This window comes from Haemaphysalis longicornis, unplaced genomic scaffold (genome assembly GCF_048455015.1).
Source record: "Haemaphysalis longicornis isolate Haplotype H1 unplaced genomic scaffold, Haemaphysalis longicornis Haplotype H1 scaffold_1, whole genome shotgun sequence".
Classification (NCBI taxonomy): Eukaryota; Metazoa; Arthropoda; class Arachnida; order Ixodida; family Ixodidae; genus Haemaphysalis; species Haemaphysalis longicornis.
This window is the reverse complement of record NW_027526203.1, coordinates 64,875,855-64,892,835: the sequence shown is the minus strand read 5'-3', so window position 1 is coordinate 64,892,835 and position 16,981 is coordinate 64,875,855. Positions and strand designations below refer to the sequence as shown.

Genomic DNA, 16,981 nt, shown 5'->3' with positions numbered 1-16,981 from the left:
ATATATAGAATTTATACTGTTATTGATGGTTATTTAGGCATCAGTTGATTCAACAGCTTTCTACAAAAGACAAGAGTCAGCAAATAAACAAACATCGACGCTTTCACGGACTCAAGAAGTTACAGAGCAGAAATAATATGGGCCCCAAGGACATTTCCTTGAATCATCCCGGAGTATCTGGTCTTTTCCGCCACTGCGTGTCCGCACTTAATGCAGGCAGTTAAAAATTTACGCCGACACGTCATTCTTACAGCCATCGAAACATATTACTGCGTATTTTATAGGTTCGTACAGCGGAATGCCAGGTACCGCGCAGCACAAATTAACAGGGCCAAGTACGCAAGACCAGGAGATGATATGATTGGGGATGAAGATGAGGGCCTTGTGTCAGCGCCAGATTTTGCAAACACTTAATAGAAAAGTGCCGTCCTCGTGCTATCCAAGGTGCAGATGGCACAGGCGTACAGTAAGGCTTTAGGCGAGGCACGTGAACAACGACAAGCACGGCCGGGAATGGTGGCGGGACAGGGCGGGTAACCGCGCACCGTCACCCGGCGCAGGCCATGGTTAGGGCCGGTATAGGAAGAAGTAGTTTATCTGAAAGTAAAACTCGCTTCCCTTCTCTCGCTTCTCTTAGAAACTCGAAATTCCCCCATTAGTTCATGATAAGACAGCTGTGCTTCATTGTAAGATAGTGGGAGGACTAGGGCCGGCGAGCGACCATCAGTACACATTTACACAAGTACACACCCACAATGTAAACACGTTAGTTCGGGGTAAGGAGAGTGTGCTTCCAGGTTCTTTCTTGCAGTAGCAGTGTTAACAGCGCCCATACATCTTGACTGAGCGGGTAGTTTGCCACCGTGAAAGTTGTAGCAGACGGTCTGTTACGAAAACACGAACAAAAACATTGCTCGAGAGAGCTTCGGCTCTCAGCTAAAGAGACTGCAGTCGGTGCGAGTTCTGTCTTAGCGAGTGTTGCTGAGTCCTCGTTGTGGATAACGAAGGGCCAAGTACACAAAAGACCACCCGACTCATCCAACGCAAGAACAGTAGTACTCCCCTATGTAAACCTTAAGCACAACATGAAGAATGTTGCAGAAAGATACAGAGTACTTCCCGCCCCTCGCAAACTTGAACGCCGGTGCGCAAACATTTCTGGAAACCCCCGGGAAAAAAAGGTGCACCTTGCACTAGTGGTGAAAGGCTGGAGAATCAGCAGAGCTGGCGGCCCCTCTAGTTTCGTCGGAGTCCCGGATGTTGCATCATCATCATCATCATCATCATCATCATCATCATCATCATCATCAGCAGCAGCAGCAGCAGCAGCAGCAGCAGCAGCCGACTAGGTCCACTGCAGGACGAAGGCCTCTCTCATCGACCTTACCGCTCCTGTCCCACGCCGCTGAAGTCCATTTTTTGCCTCCGAATTTCTGTATTTCGCCCCTCCATTGAGTAATTCGCCTTCCTCTTTTTCTAGACCTGTCTTTCGGTGACCACTCTGTCACCCTGGTAGTCCACCGATTGTCATTTCACGTAATTACTTGACCAGCCCAAGTCCATTTCTTTTTCTTTATTTGAACTATACGATACCTTCTACTCTAGTTTTTCTCCGATCCACGAAGCTCGTTTCCTGTTTCGAAGTGTTACTCCGATTATTATTTGTTCTATGTTTAATAAGACGCCAAGTTTCCGCTCCATATGTGATGACCTCTTTTATTTCTGAACTTTCCGCTGAAAGTTCTCCATGTTTGGCAGGCCCGGATGATTTCGTCCGCAGAATTTCACATCTCGCCCGAAGTGGAACGCGTTAGCACGCGCTAGAACCCGCAGCCAAGTCCGAAGCCAGGGGAGTGAAAATTGGGATGTTCAGGGCTGCCTTATACACTGTCCTGACGACAGTGTTTATTTGGTTTTCTTCTGTGTGGGTAGCTTTGGGGTAAAGCAAGCTGTAGGATATCTGGTTTATGATCAGTGACTGCGTGAGCGTTATTGTTCCTTTCATCATTTCTGGTATCCCATTGGTTAGGCATTTTACAATGGGGTCCAAAGTGTTAAATATTTTCTGCATCTTCGCTATTGTGAGATCGGCTCAAGCGCTTCTATGTAGGGTCATGCCAAGTATAAGCCCCGCCGCTAACTGGCCTGAACTATCCAGTTTACAGTGAAGAGCCCTCTCTCTCTCTCTTTTACGTGAATGTTTTCTGGGGTGCCATCCTGAACTACAATTTTAGGGCGTTTTTTTAACTTGGCAGCGTGGCACCATCCATCGTTTGCCGGGCAGAGTTTGAGACGGTGTGAGGGCCAGCGGGCAATTCCAAAAGTAGTTCAAAAATTTGCGCTGTTAGACGTACATGCTGTGTCTTCTTTCGTGTTAGTGCGCATTTTGTTGGGTTTCTGCTCATAATCTAGCGCTTCCTTGGTTTTTGAAAGTATGGCGTTACTATTTTTCCCCTTTTTGTCAGGTGACACAAAACTGGAGCTGGCTTAAGTTCCGGGGGGCGTTTAGATATAGAGAATCAGTTGCGGGCACAACTGGGGACCGCGCCTGCTTGTCATGGAACTACCCACAGGGCATAGATTGAACCTCACTGAGCAGGCGCCGCGCCTGCAGAGGAGGAAAACGTTTATTTATATTTTTTAGTGGTTGGACGGCACTCCACCGAGGGCTCGTGCCTTGTGCAACAGTTCCCGATGGGGTAAGCAGAGGTGGTAGGTACCCTTGGTCCAGGGCTCCAACGGCCTCTGCTGCTTTGCGTGCCCACTGAATCAGACCGATCTGGTCGTCACAGCAGGCGCTGGCCAGCAGTGCCTCCCATTGCTCCGCATTAGGGTTTCTGAGTTTGGGGACAGCCTTTGCGCTTTGGCATTGCCATGTGGTGTGGTAGAGGGTGGGTTGTTTTTCTCGATGGCACAATGGGCATGCGTCTGCATATCGAGTTGGATAAATTTTACTCAGCATGTTTAAGTTAGGGAAAGTGCCTGTCTGCAGCTGTCTCCAGTCGATGGCTTCTGCCCTGGTCAGGGATTCGTGTGGCGGAGGGTACCTTTTCCTGATACCCCTGCAGTATGCCAATGTGGCCGAGTATCCTGAGGGGACTGGCGTAGGTTCTTCGAGGTCGGAATCATCGGGTGCTCGGTTGGTACTATAGCCTCAAGCTACCCTGTCCACCTCTTTGTTTCCCTCTATTCCCGATCGCGCCGGGGCCCACAGGATCCTGTGGTGAATCTTAGGTGGATGCTGAGGATGTTGATGTACGCCACTTTGAGCCTGGAGGAGTACACGGAGTGCGCAGTGGCTTATTCGTCCCTTCAAAAAGTGCCGACAGGCCTCTTGCGAGTCGGAAATTATTGTAAATGACCGGCTCGTCCGGATGCCTTCCGCCGCACCCAGAGCGACAGCTAGCTCCCCAGCATCTGTCATGGTACAATGACGTAGCGAGCCACAGGGGATAATATGGAGGTCTGAGTCTATGACTACAGCCACCCTTCGTCCTTTCCTTGGATCTTGTGTTGCTGCGTCCACGTACACTGTGTTGTTCTTGGAAGAGAACGTGCGGCGTATGTAATCCGCTCGTGCTTGGCGCCTACCTTGATGGAGGTTGGGGTCCATGTTTTTACGTATGGGGACCACGTGGAACGTCCGGCAGATGTCATCAGGAATGTCTATTGTCTTCGAAATTTCTCTGATCTGTTCGGTGTAACCCAGCTGTTGCAGGAGCGTCCTATCCGTCGGGGTCTGCATCAGCCTCTCAGTCTGAGCTTTGAGTGGGTCTTTATGTTCTTGGAATGTGTTGTGAACCCCTAAGGCCAGTAGCCTTTCGGTTGACATGCATATCGGTAGCCTTAACGCCGTCTTGTACGCTTTTCTTAAAATTATTTCGGCCTGTTTTTCTTCGGAAAGGTTCATGTTCTGGTAGGGCAGACTGTATGTAACCCTGCTCACTACCAGGCTGCGCACCAGCTACAAAGTATCCTCTTCTCTCATTCCGGCGCGTCGGCTTGCAACTCGCCTTATCATTCTGGAGACTTGCGTCGTCGTGGGTTTGAGCAAAACTAGAGTGTGGCTACTCTGTTGGTTGGATTGTATCCACATTCCTAGTATTCAAACCTTGCTTTTTTTCCGGAATCTCTTTGCGCTGGATTCGCCACCAGGGGGCCGATACACTAAACTGGTGCCTCTAAACTAAATTGGCGCAGAGCTCCCACTCCAAGCGCCAAGAGGCCATAAAATTCGACCAACTGAGTGGCCGCACTATCCAACCGGACAACCCCTGGACCGATGTCATTCACTCACGCATCAAGAAAGCGCCTCCGAAGCCACCGGGCAATGCCACGTCAGCTTTATCGCCCCGGCGCGGTGAGCCAAGAGTTCCACTTACCACGGGCGCCAACACCAGCCGTGCACCACAACCGCGGTTGCTGAAAGAAAACTACACCGTGGTTTATCGACTCCGCTCCGGCCTTAACGTCGCGGCCTGACCTCCTCGCACCATTCTCCAAAGCTTCGCAACAGCAAGTGCTATTACCCAGCAGGAATTATACAACATCATCGTTATCCAAATCCATACGTCCCAAAATTTAGTCGTCAGAAGCACGCCTAACGCCAGTCATGCCATCACGCTGAACAAGACAACATGTGTGCAAATCGGAGGAGTACAATAACAAATCATGCCGTACATTAAGCCACCTCGCAACACTTGTCGGGGAGTCATTCACGGCTTGGACCCGCACACAACAAATGCAGCTCTCGGCGACCTCCTGCAAGCAAACAGGCCTCAACTTATACATGCTCGCCTCATGGGGCGCACCACCTCAGCAACTCCTTACCTTCCAGGGCCCTCACGTGCCCTTCTACGTGAAAGTCGACAGCCTCCTGTAACGCTGCAGCCCATTCCGCCGGACTGTACAAGTTTTTCAACTGTGCGGCAACATCGGCCACAGGCAAGATGTCTGCCCGCATCCCGACCGTCCGACTTGCCCCGCTTGTGAACTGAGCAATCCTCCCGCAAACCATCCGTGCAATCCAGAGTGCAAACTTTGAAGCGTCCCCTATGCAACCGCAAGCAAAGACTACCCTAAGAAACTTATACCTGCACCCCCAGTCTCTAAGCCTCGGACAAACCACCCTCTGGACAAACCGCCCCTCCAGCATCGGGCGCCGACCCCCGAAAAGTGAGCTGGTCAGCTGTTGTCTCACGCTGCTCTGCTGCCAACTCCTTCCCTCCTCTCCCCACGCGACCTGCACCAGCCTCTCAAACCACACTGTCCCGGCCCCGCCCGCAATAGAACAACTTCTAGCCGAAATAAAAGAGCAAAACGCCGCCATGCTCCAGCGTATTGAAGCTCTCGAAAACGCTAACCGCCTTTCCCAACAAGCTCCGAAAACGCTACCTCCCCTAGAGAGTGCCTTCCTAACCCCAGCCCAACCCTCCCTTTCTGACGTACCAGCCGACGCCCTCACTGAGGAAACAATTCGTATGCAAATCATGCCGCTTGTCGAAAAACAGATCAGCGATGCCTTGGTTGCTCTCAACAAAACCATTACCGACACTGCCCAGACTCTCCTTCGGCTCACTGACTCACTCACCCAGCGCATGACCGCCCTAGAACAGGCGAGCCCATACAACCTTACCCAGGCTATTCTGCAGCGCCTTGACGCCCTCGAAGGCGACAGGACTCCTCAACCGAAGAAGCCGAAGGTATCTCAGCATCCCGATGCCCAGATAGCCGCCGCCACCCCCCTCCACTCCGATGATGACTGACCCCTCCGCGATTACCGTCTATCAATGAAACTGCCGGTCATATAACACCAAAAAAGCCCAGCTCGGTCATTACATATGCCAATCTCCCCCGGACGTTATTGCCCTCCAGGAAACCGATACGCCAACCCAAACGCTTCGTGGCTTCGAATGTTTCACCCAGGATCCCTCTCATCGAATAGCAATGTTCGCCTCCAAAACGGTCATGGCGCAGCAGCATGATATCCCTTTATCCATTAACCGCACTTTCGTCGAGATTCTCCCAACTCACCCGGGTCAACACAGCCTATTTATCCTCAACGTGTACAGCCCCCGCAGCACCCGCTTAAGGTTATCGACACCCTCCTCCTGATGGATACACAAAAAGCCGGCTCTAACCCTCTTCTTCTGTTTGGGGATTTCAACGCCCCCCACCACTCATGGGGACTCATGGGGTTATAACCAAACCACAAGGAAAGGCACTGTCTTCCTTCACGCAACGCAGCACCACGGATTCACGCTGTGCAACGACTTAGCCCTCCCGACCCGTATAGGGAACAGTGTTTCATGCGACACCAACACGGACCTGACTTTCGCTCGAAATGCCCCTTACCTCGAATGGCAGAGACTACCGGATACTTTGCGGAGTGACCATCACATTCTGGCATTCACTATTAGCCGCGGTTCTCTCAAGCGTAAAATCGGTCACGCTACTCTCACCGATTGGTACTCGTTCCGCAAGGATCCCACCTCCCTGCCAGATGACATCACGGACCTCGAAGAACGGACATCGCAGCTTCTGTCCCTGGTTCAGAAGTACACAACAGTTATCCCCCTCACTACAGCCAATCCCTCTGTGGACGCCCATCTCGCACATTTGTGGGCAGCCCGATGAGGCTTGGTAAACCGCTGGAAGACGCGCAATCACAATCGCTCGTTAAAGCGCCGCATCGCTCAAGTCACCCATCGTGCCGCGGAATACGCTCGAACCCTACAAACCCAAAATTGGCGCTCATTCTCTGACGAGCTGCATGGTACGCTTAGCACAAAGCGTGCGTGGCGTATTCTGAGGCATCTGCTGGACTCAAAGCACCCCAAGACTGCCACGTATCACCAAATCACCAAATTCAACGTGTGATTCATAACTACCGCTATCCCCCTGCCCACCTTCTAGACACCCTACACACGAAGTTTTTTGGTCCCCCGTAAACCCCGCCCCCTTCTCCATCTAAAGACTACATGGGTGCACCGAAACATGCGCTTGATGCCCCCTTCTCGATTCAACAATTGAAGCAGGCCCTCACCCGCATCACGCGCAATACCACTCCTGGTAAAGATAGAATAACCAACAAGACCTTACGAAATCTCGATGAAGACACCCTCAACTCCCTGCTTGCCCTCTTCAACAAGCACTGGGCCGCCGGCACTCTTCCTCCCCAGTGGCGTCATGCCGACATCACCCACATCTCGAAACCGCACAAACCAATCTCCATTGACAACTTTCGGTCTATTTCACTCACATCATGCCTTCGAGCACTTCGTTCACTCCAGACTTACGGCATTCCTGGAGGACAATGACCTCTGTCTTCATACCATGTTTCGATTTCGAGCCCACCTCTCTACCCAAGATGTGCTTTTACAACTTAAAGAGCAAATTATCGAAAATTTAAGCAAAACGCACCCCAGTTCCATACTTGCATTAGATGTACAAGGAGCATTTGATAATGTCACCCTTGCAGGAATACTCCAAGGGCACCAAGCAACCAATTGCGGGGAGGCCACATACAACTTCGTCTGGGCTTTTCTCAAGAACCACACCGCGACGCTCCGTATTGGCACCCTCCAGTCTGACCCTTTCCCGACTCCACCGAAAGGAACACCACAGGGTTCTGTAATCTCCCCACTCCTTTTTAACATAGCCCTTCTTCAACTCCCGGCTCAGCTTTCTGCCATCCCCAACGTTTAGCACGCTTTCTACGCGGATGACCTCACGTTCTGGACTAACACAGGATCCCCCGGAGATCAACAAAACATTATCCAGCAAGCCGTTGATTGCACCCTCAGGTACATGCAACAGCGTGGTCTGACATCTGCACCACATAAATCCCCACTCCTCGTTCTTCGAGCCCGCACCCGAGGCCGACCTCCAAAACCCACTTCGGACCCGTCAGACACGGTCGATTCCATGCCCGTTCCCCAAGTGCCCTCACTTTGTATACTTGGTGTGACGTAACACGCAGATGGCCCCGGGGCAGCGACTGTCCCACAACTTCATGTCACAGTCACCGAGCTCACAAATCTGCACCCAGCGCCATTGCCTAAAAGAACCAGACACCTGCCGTCTTGTTCAAGCCCTACTGATCAGCTGCATTACATATGGTACTTCCTACGTCAACCTCAAACCAAAGGAACATGCCAAATAGACCCCCTTATCAGGAAATCGTACAAAATCGCCCGCCGCCTCCCTGCCTTCGCGCCTACTGTCCGCCTTCTGCAATTAGGTATCCACAATTCCATTTCTGAGCTCCTCGAAGCACAGCGGGTCCAGCAACTCACTCGTCTTGCCCTCACCCCTACGGGTCGCACGGTACTGCATAAACTAGGCTACCCCACTCCTCTGCCTTTAGACACCCCCCAGCGTATCCCTCCGTCACTCCGCGCTCATATCTTCGTGTCTTCCATCCCCAAACACATGCACCCTTCCTTCAATCAAGGCAAAAGACAGGCCCGCGTCACCCACCTCCGAGCCGAATACCACAACAAACCGGACACCCGATACACGATCGTCGCTCCGTATACATCCCGCCCTGCTCACGCAATGGTTGTCGTCGACTCCAAATCGGTCAATATTACCCCCCTCAGCCTTCTCCACGCAAGCACCACGACGGCTGAAGAGACAGCCATCGCTCTAGCAGCGACCACGGCTTCCTCTAACTACGTGGCAATCCTCACAGATTCGCAACAGGCTTGCCGCAACTACTGTACAGGCTGCATCTCTCCCTCAGCGCTGAAGATACTATCTTCAATCAAGGATCCCTCCATATCCAGATTGTGTGGACACCAGGCCATTGTTCCCTCGAGGGAAACGAGGCGGCACACGCCGCTACCCGCGCTCTTACATTCCGGGCGTTTTCGTCGACGGAAGAGGAAGCATTCACACGCTCGTAAATACACCACACGTGCGAACAGACTGACAGAATCGACGGCCATTGAACTGTGGTAGCTAGCTGAGATAGATGCATCCCATCCCGCGGGAATTTTCTTTCTTCCTCAAAGGCTGGCAAGAAAGAGGGAGAGAGAGAGTAAACGTGTTTATTGCGAAAAGCAATAGGGAGGAGTCCTTAGTCCAAAACCACGAAAGAGGAGGAATACATTTCCCCATTATACTAAATGCCATTTATGGCAAGAAAGAAAGGTTGCACATTTTCTAAGGGGTCCTGTATCAAATAGTAACGCGAGGGTTTTGTAAAGAGGGTTTTAGGAAAGAGGGTTTTGGTGGTACCTGGTATTAGCGACAATAAAGCTGTGTTGTGTGAAATGAAGCTAACGTACGAAAAGACGCAAGCATCGGTATCTAGGAAGATGTATAATTACAGCCAGGGGGACGTAAACCAAATAGGTTTCGCATTACAGGAATTCTTTCCAGAATTCGAACAACTTTCAGGGGGGGGGCAAGCACAATTGAAGAGTCATGGCTCCTTTTTAGAGCAAAAATGCTTGAGCTACAAGAAAAGTACGTGCCCTCGTGGGTGCAGACTTCACATCGTACCAAATCTAAGCCATGGTTTAATGGTCAGCTGCGCCGCCTTACTAATAAAAGGAACAGGATATATACAAAATTTAAAAGAAAACCCACCCCCAAGAATTGCGAACAACTTAAATGCATTACAAAACTCCTGCAAACAAAAATCCGCCAGACGAAAAAAGAATTTTTTCATGATTTGCCTTCTCGATTCCAAACAACGAAAAAGTTATTCTGGAATCTTGTCAAATGTAACAAAAAAGACAAAGTTTGTATTCCCTCACTTCAGCATAACGGAACAGAAATAGAAAATAGCTCAGATAAAGCCAGATGCTTCAACACGTTTTTTGCCTCCATTTTCTCATCGTGTTCGTCGAATGGGATTCTGCCTTCGCCTTCCCACAGCAGCATGGTAAACATGGATGACATAGTTATTGAGGAAAGCGGCATTCAAGTACTTCTCGAACGCTTAGATTCCAGCAAAGCCGGAGGGCCGGACGGATTGACGAGCGGTTTTCTCAAATTGTGTGCACCGTTTATTCCACCCTTCCTTAAGGGACTCTACTCGAAATCATTGAGCACGGGAAGCCTACCGCACGAATGGAAGGTGGCACGCGTTGTGCCTGTGTACAAATCAGGTCCTCGGGAACTGGTCAACAATTATAGGCCAATATCTCTAACAAGTAATGTCTGTAAAATATTGGAGCATGTCTTGTGCAGCAACATAATGAAACACATAACCAATCAAAACCTTCTTAATCCAAAACAGCACGGTTTCAGGCAGGGGCTTTCCTGTACAACCCAGTTAACGGAATTCGTTCATGAAGTTTGTAGTGTACTCGATGATCACTCCTGAGTTGACTCGGTATTCGTAGATTTCAGGAAAGCGTTTGACCTTGTAGATCACAGATTGCTTTTATGTAAACTACGTTGGTTTAATATTAATGAACAGGTTATTAAGTGGATTCAGGAATACTTATCCTTAAGTTCTCAGTATGTGGTGGTAAATGGCGCAGAATCGGGTACGGTACGCGTAACATCTGGTGTTCCTCAGGGCTCAGTGCTGGGTCCTTTGCTCTTTTTAATATTCATAAAAGACCTTCCCGACACCATCGCTTCTTCCGTCAGATTATTTGCTGATGACCTTATAATATATAGGGAAATTACAAGCGCTGCTGATACCGCTATCTTACAAAACGATCTAGCTGAAATAGAAAACTGGTGCTGTAAATCACAAATGCAAATCAACGTACAAAAAGCTGTCCACATGCGTTTCACAAAACAACGTATGCCATCAACATTTTATACTCAATCTGGTTCTCCGTTGCAGACGGTTTCAGAATATAAGTACTTAGGGATATTCCTCACACCATCCATGTGTTGGCACAGGCACGTTGATTTCATTACAGCAAAGGCATGCAAGGTGTTTGGATTCTTACGGCGTAACACGAAGCTGTTTCCTCAGCAAGCCCGCGAAGTTCTCTACAAGAGCTACGTGAGACCAATTTTAGAGTATGGATGCACTGTATGGGACCCTGGCACGAGTATCGATCGCGAAAAACTTGAGAGAGTTCAGAACATTGCTGCAAGGTACTTACGTTATCGGTAACTATGACAGAAACCTTAGCATTTATGCTACAAAAGAAACATTAAAATGGGAGCCTTTAGGAAAAAGACGGCAAAGTTTGCGCTTGAAGTTCTTTCACAATATATTTTATGGCCACACTGGACTAGACCGCAATCAGTACATTTTTCAGCCGCATTATATATCCAGACGAACAGACCATGAACTCAAGGTTAGAGAATATAGTTGCAGAACTAATCTTTTTAAAAACACTTTTTTCCCCAAAACAGTTTCAGAGTGGAATCGACTGCCTGCTGCCACAGTTAGCATATTAGACAACGAAGCTTTTGCAGCCGCCCTTTGAAATCTCGTTGTACATGGTTCTATTATATTTGTGCAGTGTTGGATACCTAGGAATTTATGTTGGTCCATACATTAACACTGACATGCGCAACTTTTGCTTCGTAGTGCTCTTGAATGTATACCGGTGTTTGTTGTAGTGTACGGTGTATTGTTGTAGTGTACGGTGTAGTGTACGGTGTACGGTGTATTCTTCATTACGGTACTTACAATGCATTGTTATTGCAGACTACCACACTGTTAAAACTGTGTTGTAACCCCCCCCCCTCGCTGTAATGCCTGAAAGGCGCTGTGGGTACAAGAGTAAATAAATAAATAAATAAAACATTCCGCGTGTCGTCGTTTCTGGCGCATGCAGGACGCTTCTCTCGGCGCTTTCCTTCCCGCCATTTTCGGTCCCGGATTGGCCCAACACTCACCGGCGGGCTTGGGTGCTGCGTCCGGCTGCTGGGCTGCATTCACCGCCTTCGTCGTGTCGGGACCCTCGGGGCTCTTGGGCGTCGTCTGTATCACGATGGTGCTCGCATTCTCCGAGGGCTCCGCGTCGTGAGCAGCGGCTGCGACACAGAAAGCAGTGCAGTTGCACCGCGAACCTCTGTTACCCGAAAACTAATGTGATCATTTCTTGTTCACTGGCCAAGTCATTGGAATCGAGGATCACGGAGCTTTCCTTCAAAGCTCCCCGGCTCCACACGCGTGTACTATACGAAAGAAACCAGGCCACTGTATGAAAATTACCCAACTAATAATATTATCAATCAATTATTCAATCAATCAATCAATCAATCAATCAATCAATCAATCAATCAATCAATCAATCAATCAATCATTTATTTAATGTGCACAGGAACAACCGAGAGGTCTTCATGCTGGCGCACAAAAAAGAAAAAAACCTAAGACTAACACAATAGAATAAGATGACAGTGTTCAGAAGAAAACTGTAAGCGACATAATGAGTACAGAAATATATATATATATATATATATATATATATATATATATATATATATATATATAAATACAAGAGAAGAAAAACTTCGAACAAGGTAAAAGCACGATTGTGGCCTACGTTTCAGCAAAGAGAACATGCTTTTTATATATTGACACGGTCGTAGGGAATGAGATGGGCTTTATTAAAGATGGGGCGGCCAGCGCGCAGGGAATCCGAGGCGGGGAGCGGTGAGCACAGAGCGAGTAGCGCGGAGCACCAACGTCTTCCTCCTCTTTTCCACTCGCGGCCGGTCAGTTCGTTTTCGTCGTCTTCTCTGCAAGTTTCGTTTCTTCCGTTTCCCTCGTAACATTTTCCCCCGGGGCAGACGAAGCTCGCCGAGCGAGTTAAGGGGTGCGAGAGTGACAGCGTTTCAGGCGAGCTACATGCACGACCTGTGTCCTGCTCGAGCGGCGACCATTAGACGTGACTTTGGCGACGACATAGTTGACATCGTTGAAGCGGGAGAGCACCACGAACGGTCCGGAGTAAGTGGAGAGGAATTTTTGGTGCAGTCCTTTCTTGCGCACCGGAGTCCATAACCAAACTTGTTCGCCCGGAGTGAAAGCGACGGGAGGATGTCGGTCATCGTAGCGAGCCTTGGTACGAGCTTGCGAGCTCAGAGTACGAATACGGGAGAGCCGGCGCGCCTCTTCAGCACGGCACAAAGTTTGGGCAAGTGAAAGGTGGTGATGTGGTGAGAAGGGCAAGATACTGTCGAGAAATGTACGTGGAGCACGGACATAGAGTAGGAAAAATGGAGCATAGCCAGTAATTTCGTGTTTGGCGGTATTGTAGGCGTACGTAACGAATGGCAGCACAGTGTCCCAATTCTTCTGGTCGGACGCAACATACATTGATAGCATATTGGTCAGCGTGCGGTTTGTGCGCTCCGTCAGACCATTAGTTTGCGGATGGTATGCGGTGCTATGGCGAGAGACAGAGCCACAAAGTCTCAATAGTTCTTCTAAAACGTCTGCCGTAAACTGTCGCCCGCGGTCACTGATGATAACGCGCGGAGCGCCATGACGAAGGATAACAGAATGCAGAAGGAAGGCTGAGACGTCCTCAGCTGTAGCTGCAACGAGAGAGGCCGTCTCGACGTATCGTGTCAAGTAATCGACGCACACGATAATCCACCGGTGACCTGTCGAAGACTTCGGTAGAGGTCCAAGAAGATCTATTCCGACTTGTTCAAATGGTGACATAGGTGGAGTCACGGGATGCAGAGGTCCCGGCGAAGGGCTCCCAGGGCGTTTATGACGCTGGCATTGCAGGCAGCCGGCAACGTATTGCTTCGCAAGTCGCCGCATTCCTGGCCAGTAAAAATTCTGTTTGAGCCGATGTAGCGTGCGCACAAAGCCAAGGTGACCAGCTGTGGGGTTGTCGTGCGTAGCATGCAAAATGGCGGCGCGAAGACTGGCTGGAACAACCAAAAGGAAGCGGGCGCCATCCACCGAATAGTTCCTCTTGAACAACAAGCCGTCGCGCACGACAAACGGGCACGATGGCTGCGCTCGCTGCGCTGCATCAAACATGGTTTTTAAAGAACTATCCTTCAGTTGTTCTTCCTTCAAGTTGGAGGCGGTGGGAATTGCAGTCGACAGAGATGCCAGACAGTCATCAAAGTGATCGTCGTCACACGGAGGCGCCGGGACAGGAAGGCGTGACAAGCAGTCTGCGTCAGTGTGTCGGCGTCCGCTCTTGTACGACACAGAGAAATCGTACTCTTGTAAGCGCAATGCCCAGCGAGCGAGCCGACCAGATGGGTCCCGCAGGCCAACGAGCCAGCATAGTGAGTGGTGGTCCGTGATGATGGAGAAGTGACGCCCATACAGGTATGGACGAAACTTTTGAACGGCGAAGATCACAGCGAGACACTCAAGTTCAGTAACGGTGTAGTTACGTTCGGCTTTCGTTAACGTTCGGCTGGCATAAGCGATGACGTGCTGCGCACCGCTATTTAGCTGAACGAGTACAGCACCAACGCCGACTCCACTGGCGTCGGTGTGAAGTTCGGTAGGAGCAGCTGGGTTGAAGTGGCGAAGAACTGGGCTCGAAGTAAGTAAAAACTTTAGTTGCTGAAAGGCGGCTTCACATTCTGGCGTCCACACAAAAGGGGTGTCTTTCTGTAGCAGGCAATTCAGGGGGTGAGAAAGTTGGGCGAAATCCTTAATAAAACGTCGAAAATAGGAACAAAGGCCCAAAAAACTTCTGAGGTCTTTTAACGAACGTGGTGTGACGAAGCCTCGAACTGCTGAGATCTTTTGCGGGTCGGGCCGAATACCGTCCTTGTCGACGAGAAACCCGAGCACGATTGCTTGACGTTCTGCGAAATGACACTTCTTTGAATTCAAAACCAACCCTGCTTTTTGAATCCTGTCGAGAACAATTCCAAGGCGTTGGTTATGCTCGCTAAACGTCGTGCCATAGATTATGATGTCGTCCAAATAGCACATACATATCTCCCATTTAAGGCCGCGCAAAATGGTGTCCATAAACCTTTCAAACGTCGCAGGCGCATTGCAAAGCCCAAAAGGCATGACGTTGAATTCGAATAGGCCGTCTGGTGTCACGAAGGCTGTTTTTTCCTTGTCGGATGGGTGCACCGGAATTTGCCAATATCCTGACCTGAGATCGAGAGAGGAGAAATATGAAGCGGAATGAAGGCAGTCGATAGCGTCGTCGATGCGCGGTAGGGGATATACGTCCTTTTTGGTGACAGCATTGAGACGACGATAGTCGACACAAAATCGCCATGAGTTATCTTTTTTCTTGACCAAGATCACGGGTGCGGCCCAAGGGCTTGAGGACTCGCGGATCACCCCTTTGCTTAGCATCTCTTGCGCCTGGTCATTGATTATTTTTCGTTCGGAAGGCGACACTCGATATGGCTTCTGGCGTATAGGGGTCGCATCGCCGGTGTTGATTCGATGCTGTAGCCGGGAGGCAGGAACGGAAAAGGAATGATCGCCCTGGGCAAAGTCGAAAGTCGAGGCATAAGGAGCGAGCGTTTTCAGTAGTTCGCACTGTTCGACGGACGAAAGGGAGTTGTTGATCATGCGCTTAAAGGCGGCGGTATAGTCAGGTTTGTCTGTCGTGGTATGGTCGGGGTTGTGATTCACCGCTTGAATGGCGACGTTGACTTGTTCGTCGAAGCTGGCTATCTTGAATCCACAGGGAAGGACTACTGGCTCACTGGATGCATTTACCGTCCACACATGACTACGTCCGTCTGTGGCCTCGACCAGAGCTCGGGGCACCAAAATATTTTTCTTGACCATGTTGTTCGCATCGCCTTCAATTAAAATAGTGCAGCTTTTTGAACGAAAACGAGCAGAATTCACCGGAATAAACGAAGCTGCCATAGCTGGTAACAGGGTGTCTTCAGCAACTGAAAGCACACCTTTGCTGGTCTCGCTGGGATCGTCAATTGGTGTGGGCAGAATTTCACTCCGGAAAGAAATCTCACCAGTACCACAGTCGAGCGTAGCTCCGCTGTCGCGTAGGAAATCTATACCCAAAATAACATCATGGGTAGCTTGCGCCAGCACAATAAACTCCGTTCGGAATGCCTCTTCACCAAGCGTAACTGTCGCGGAACAAACGCCGATAGCGCGCAGATGCTCGCCCCCGACACCGCGGAAATGAACGTTGCGATCACACGCAAACATAACTTTGTGTCCAAGACGATTCTTGAAAGAAAGACTCATAACCGAAACTGCGGCACCAGTGTCCACTAAAGCTAACGTTTCTACACCATTCACACTAACGATCACTTTGTTTTTTGACATTATCACAGGTGGGGGAATTGGTGAAAGCGACCGTCTCGCGACCTCACCCCCGTGGGTCGCAGAAGCTAGTTTCCCAGCGTCGGCGATCCTCGCCTTCCCCGCGGCGAGGGTGATCGGGCTTGGTGCGCACGTGGAGGAGAGAAGCTGCGGTCGGACGCGGGCGAGTCATGGCGCATGTTGCTTGACTGGCTGGACCGGTAGAAAGTGGAAGTCGGTATAGTCGTGTCGTGAGGCGGGTTGTTGCGCATTGCCGTAGGTGGTCTCGCGAAGTTTCCTTGAGGCTGCCGTAGGCGATAGGGACAAAATCGGGATATATGACCGGGGAGGTCGCAGTTATAACAAACAGGAGGCGGTCGGGGCGCAACATATCCTTGGTAGGGTCGCCTGTGATCATCAGGAGGTCGGCGCGGAGGGTCACTATTGGACGATGCAAACCTCCGAAACGGGGACCGATTAGCCCGGGCTCCAGAGCGTTCATTCCGAAAAGTGGTTGACCGAAACCTCGAACTGTCCTCACACCAGGGCATCGGAGGCTCTTCTGGTGACTCTTGCAATGCACACTGATGGTAGACGGGGCGGACTGGAGCGGGACAATGTTGGCAGGGCGAGTCGCGGCAGACGCTTTGCTGGCCAAGCTCTTCTCTGATAATTCTGCGAACCAGTGACGCGATATCTTCGGAAGGGTTCGAATTGAAGTCCACACTCGCTACGGTGGTGACGTTTGCTAGACGACCGAACTTGGGAGCAATTCGCCGCATCTTCAGTGCCTCAAACGCCCTACAGTGGCGAATC

General features: G+C 50.3%; 1 protein-coding gene across 4 annotated transcripts in view; it reads right to left on the bottom strand.

Annotated features, from left to right (window-relative positions):
- The window catches only part of LOC144176773 (uncharacterized), a 281,475-nt gene that overhangs the window by 246,950 nt on the left and 17,544 nt on the right, over positions 1 to 16,981 (bottom strand). For all 4 annotated transcript variants that reach the window (XM_077705232.1, XM_077705229.1, XM_077705230.1 and 1 more), the window contains exon 3: positions 11,827 to 11,964. In XM_077705232.1, the coding sequence (XP_077561358.1) occupies positions 11,827 to 11,964 (138 nt within the window). The remainder of the gene's footprint in view (positions 1 to 11,826; positions 11,965 to 16,981) is intronic.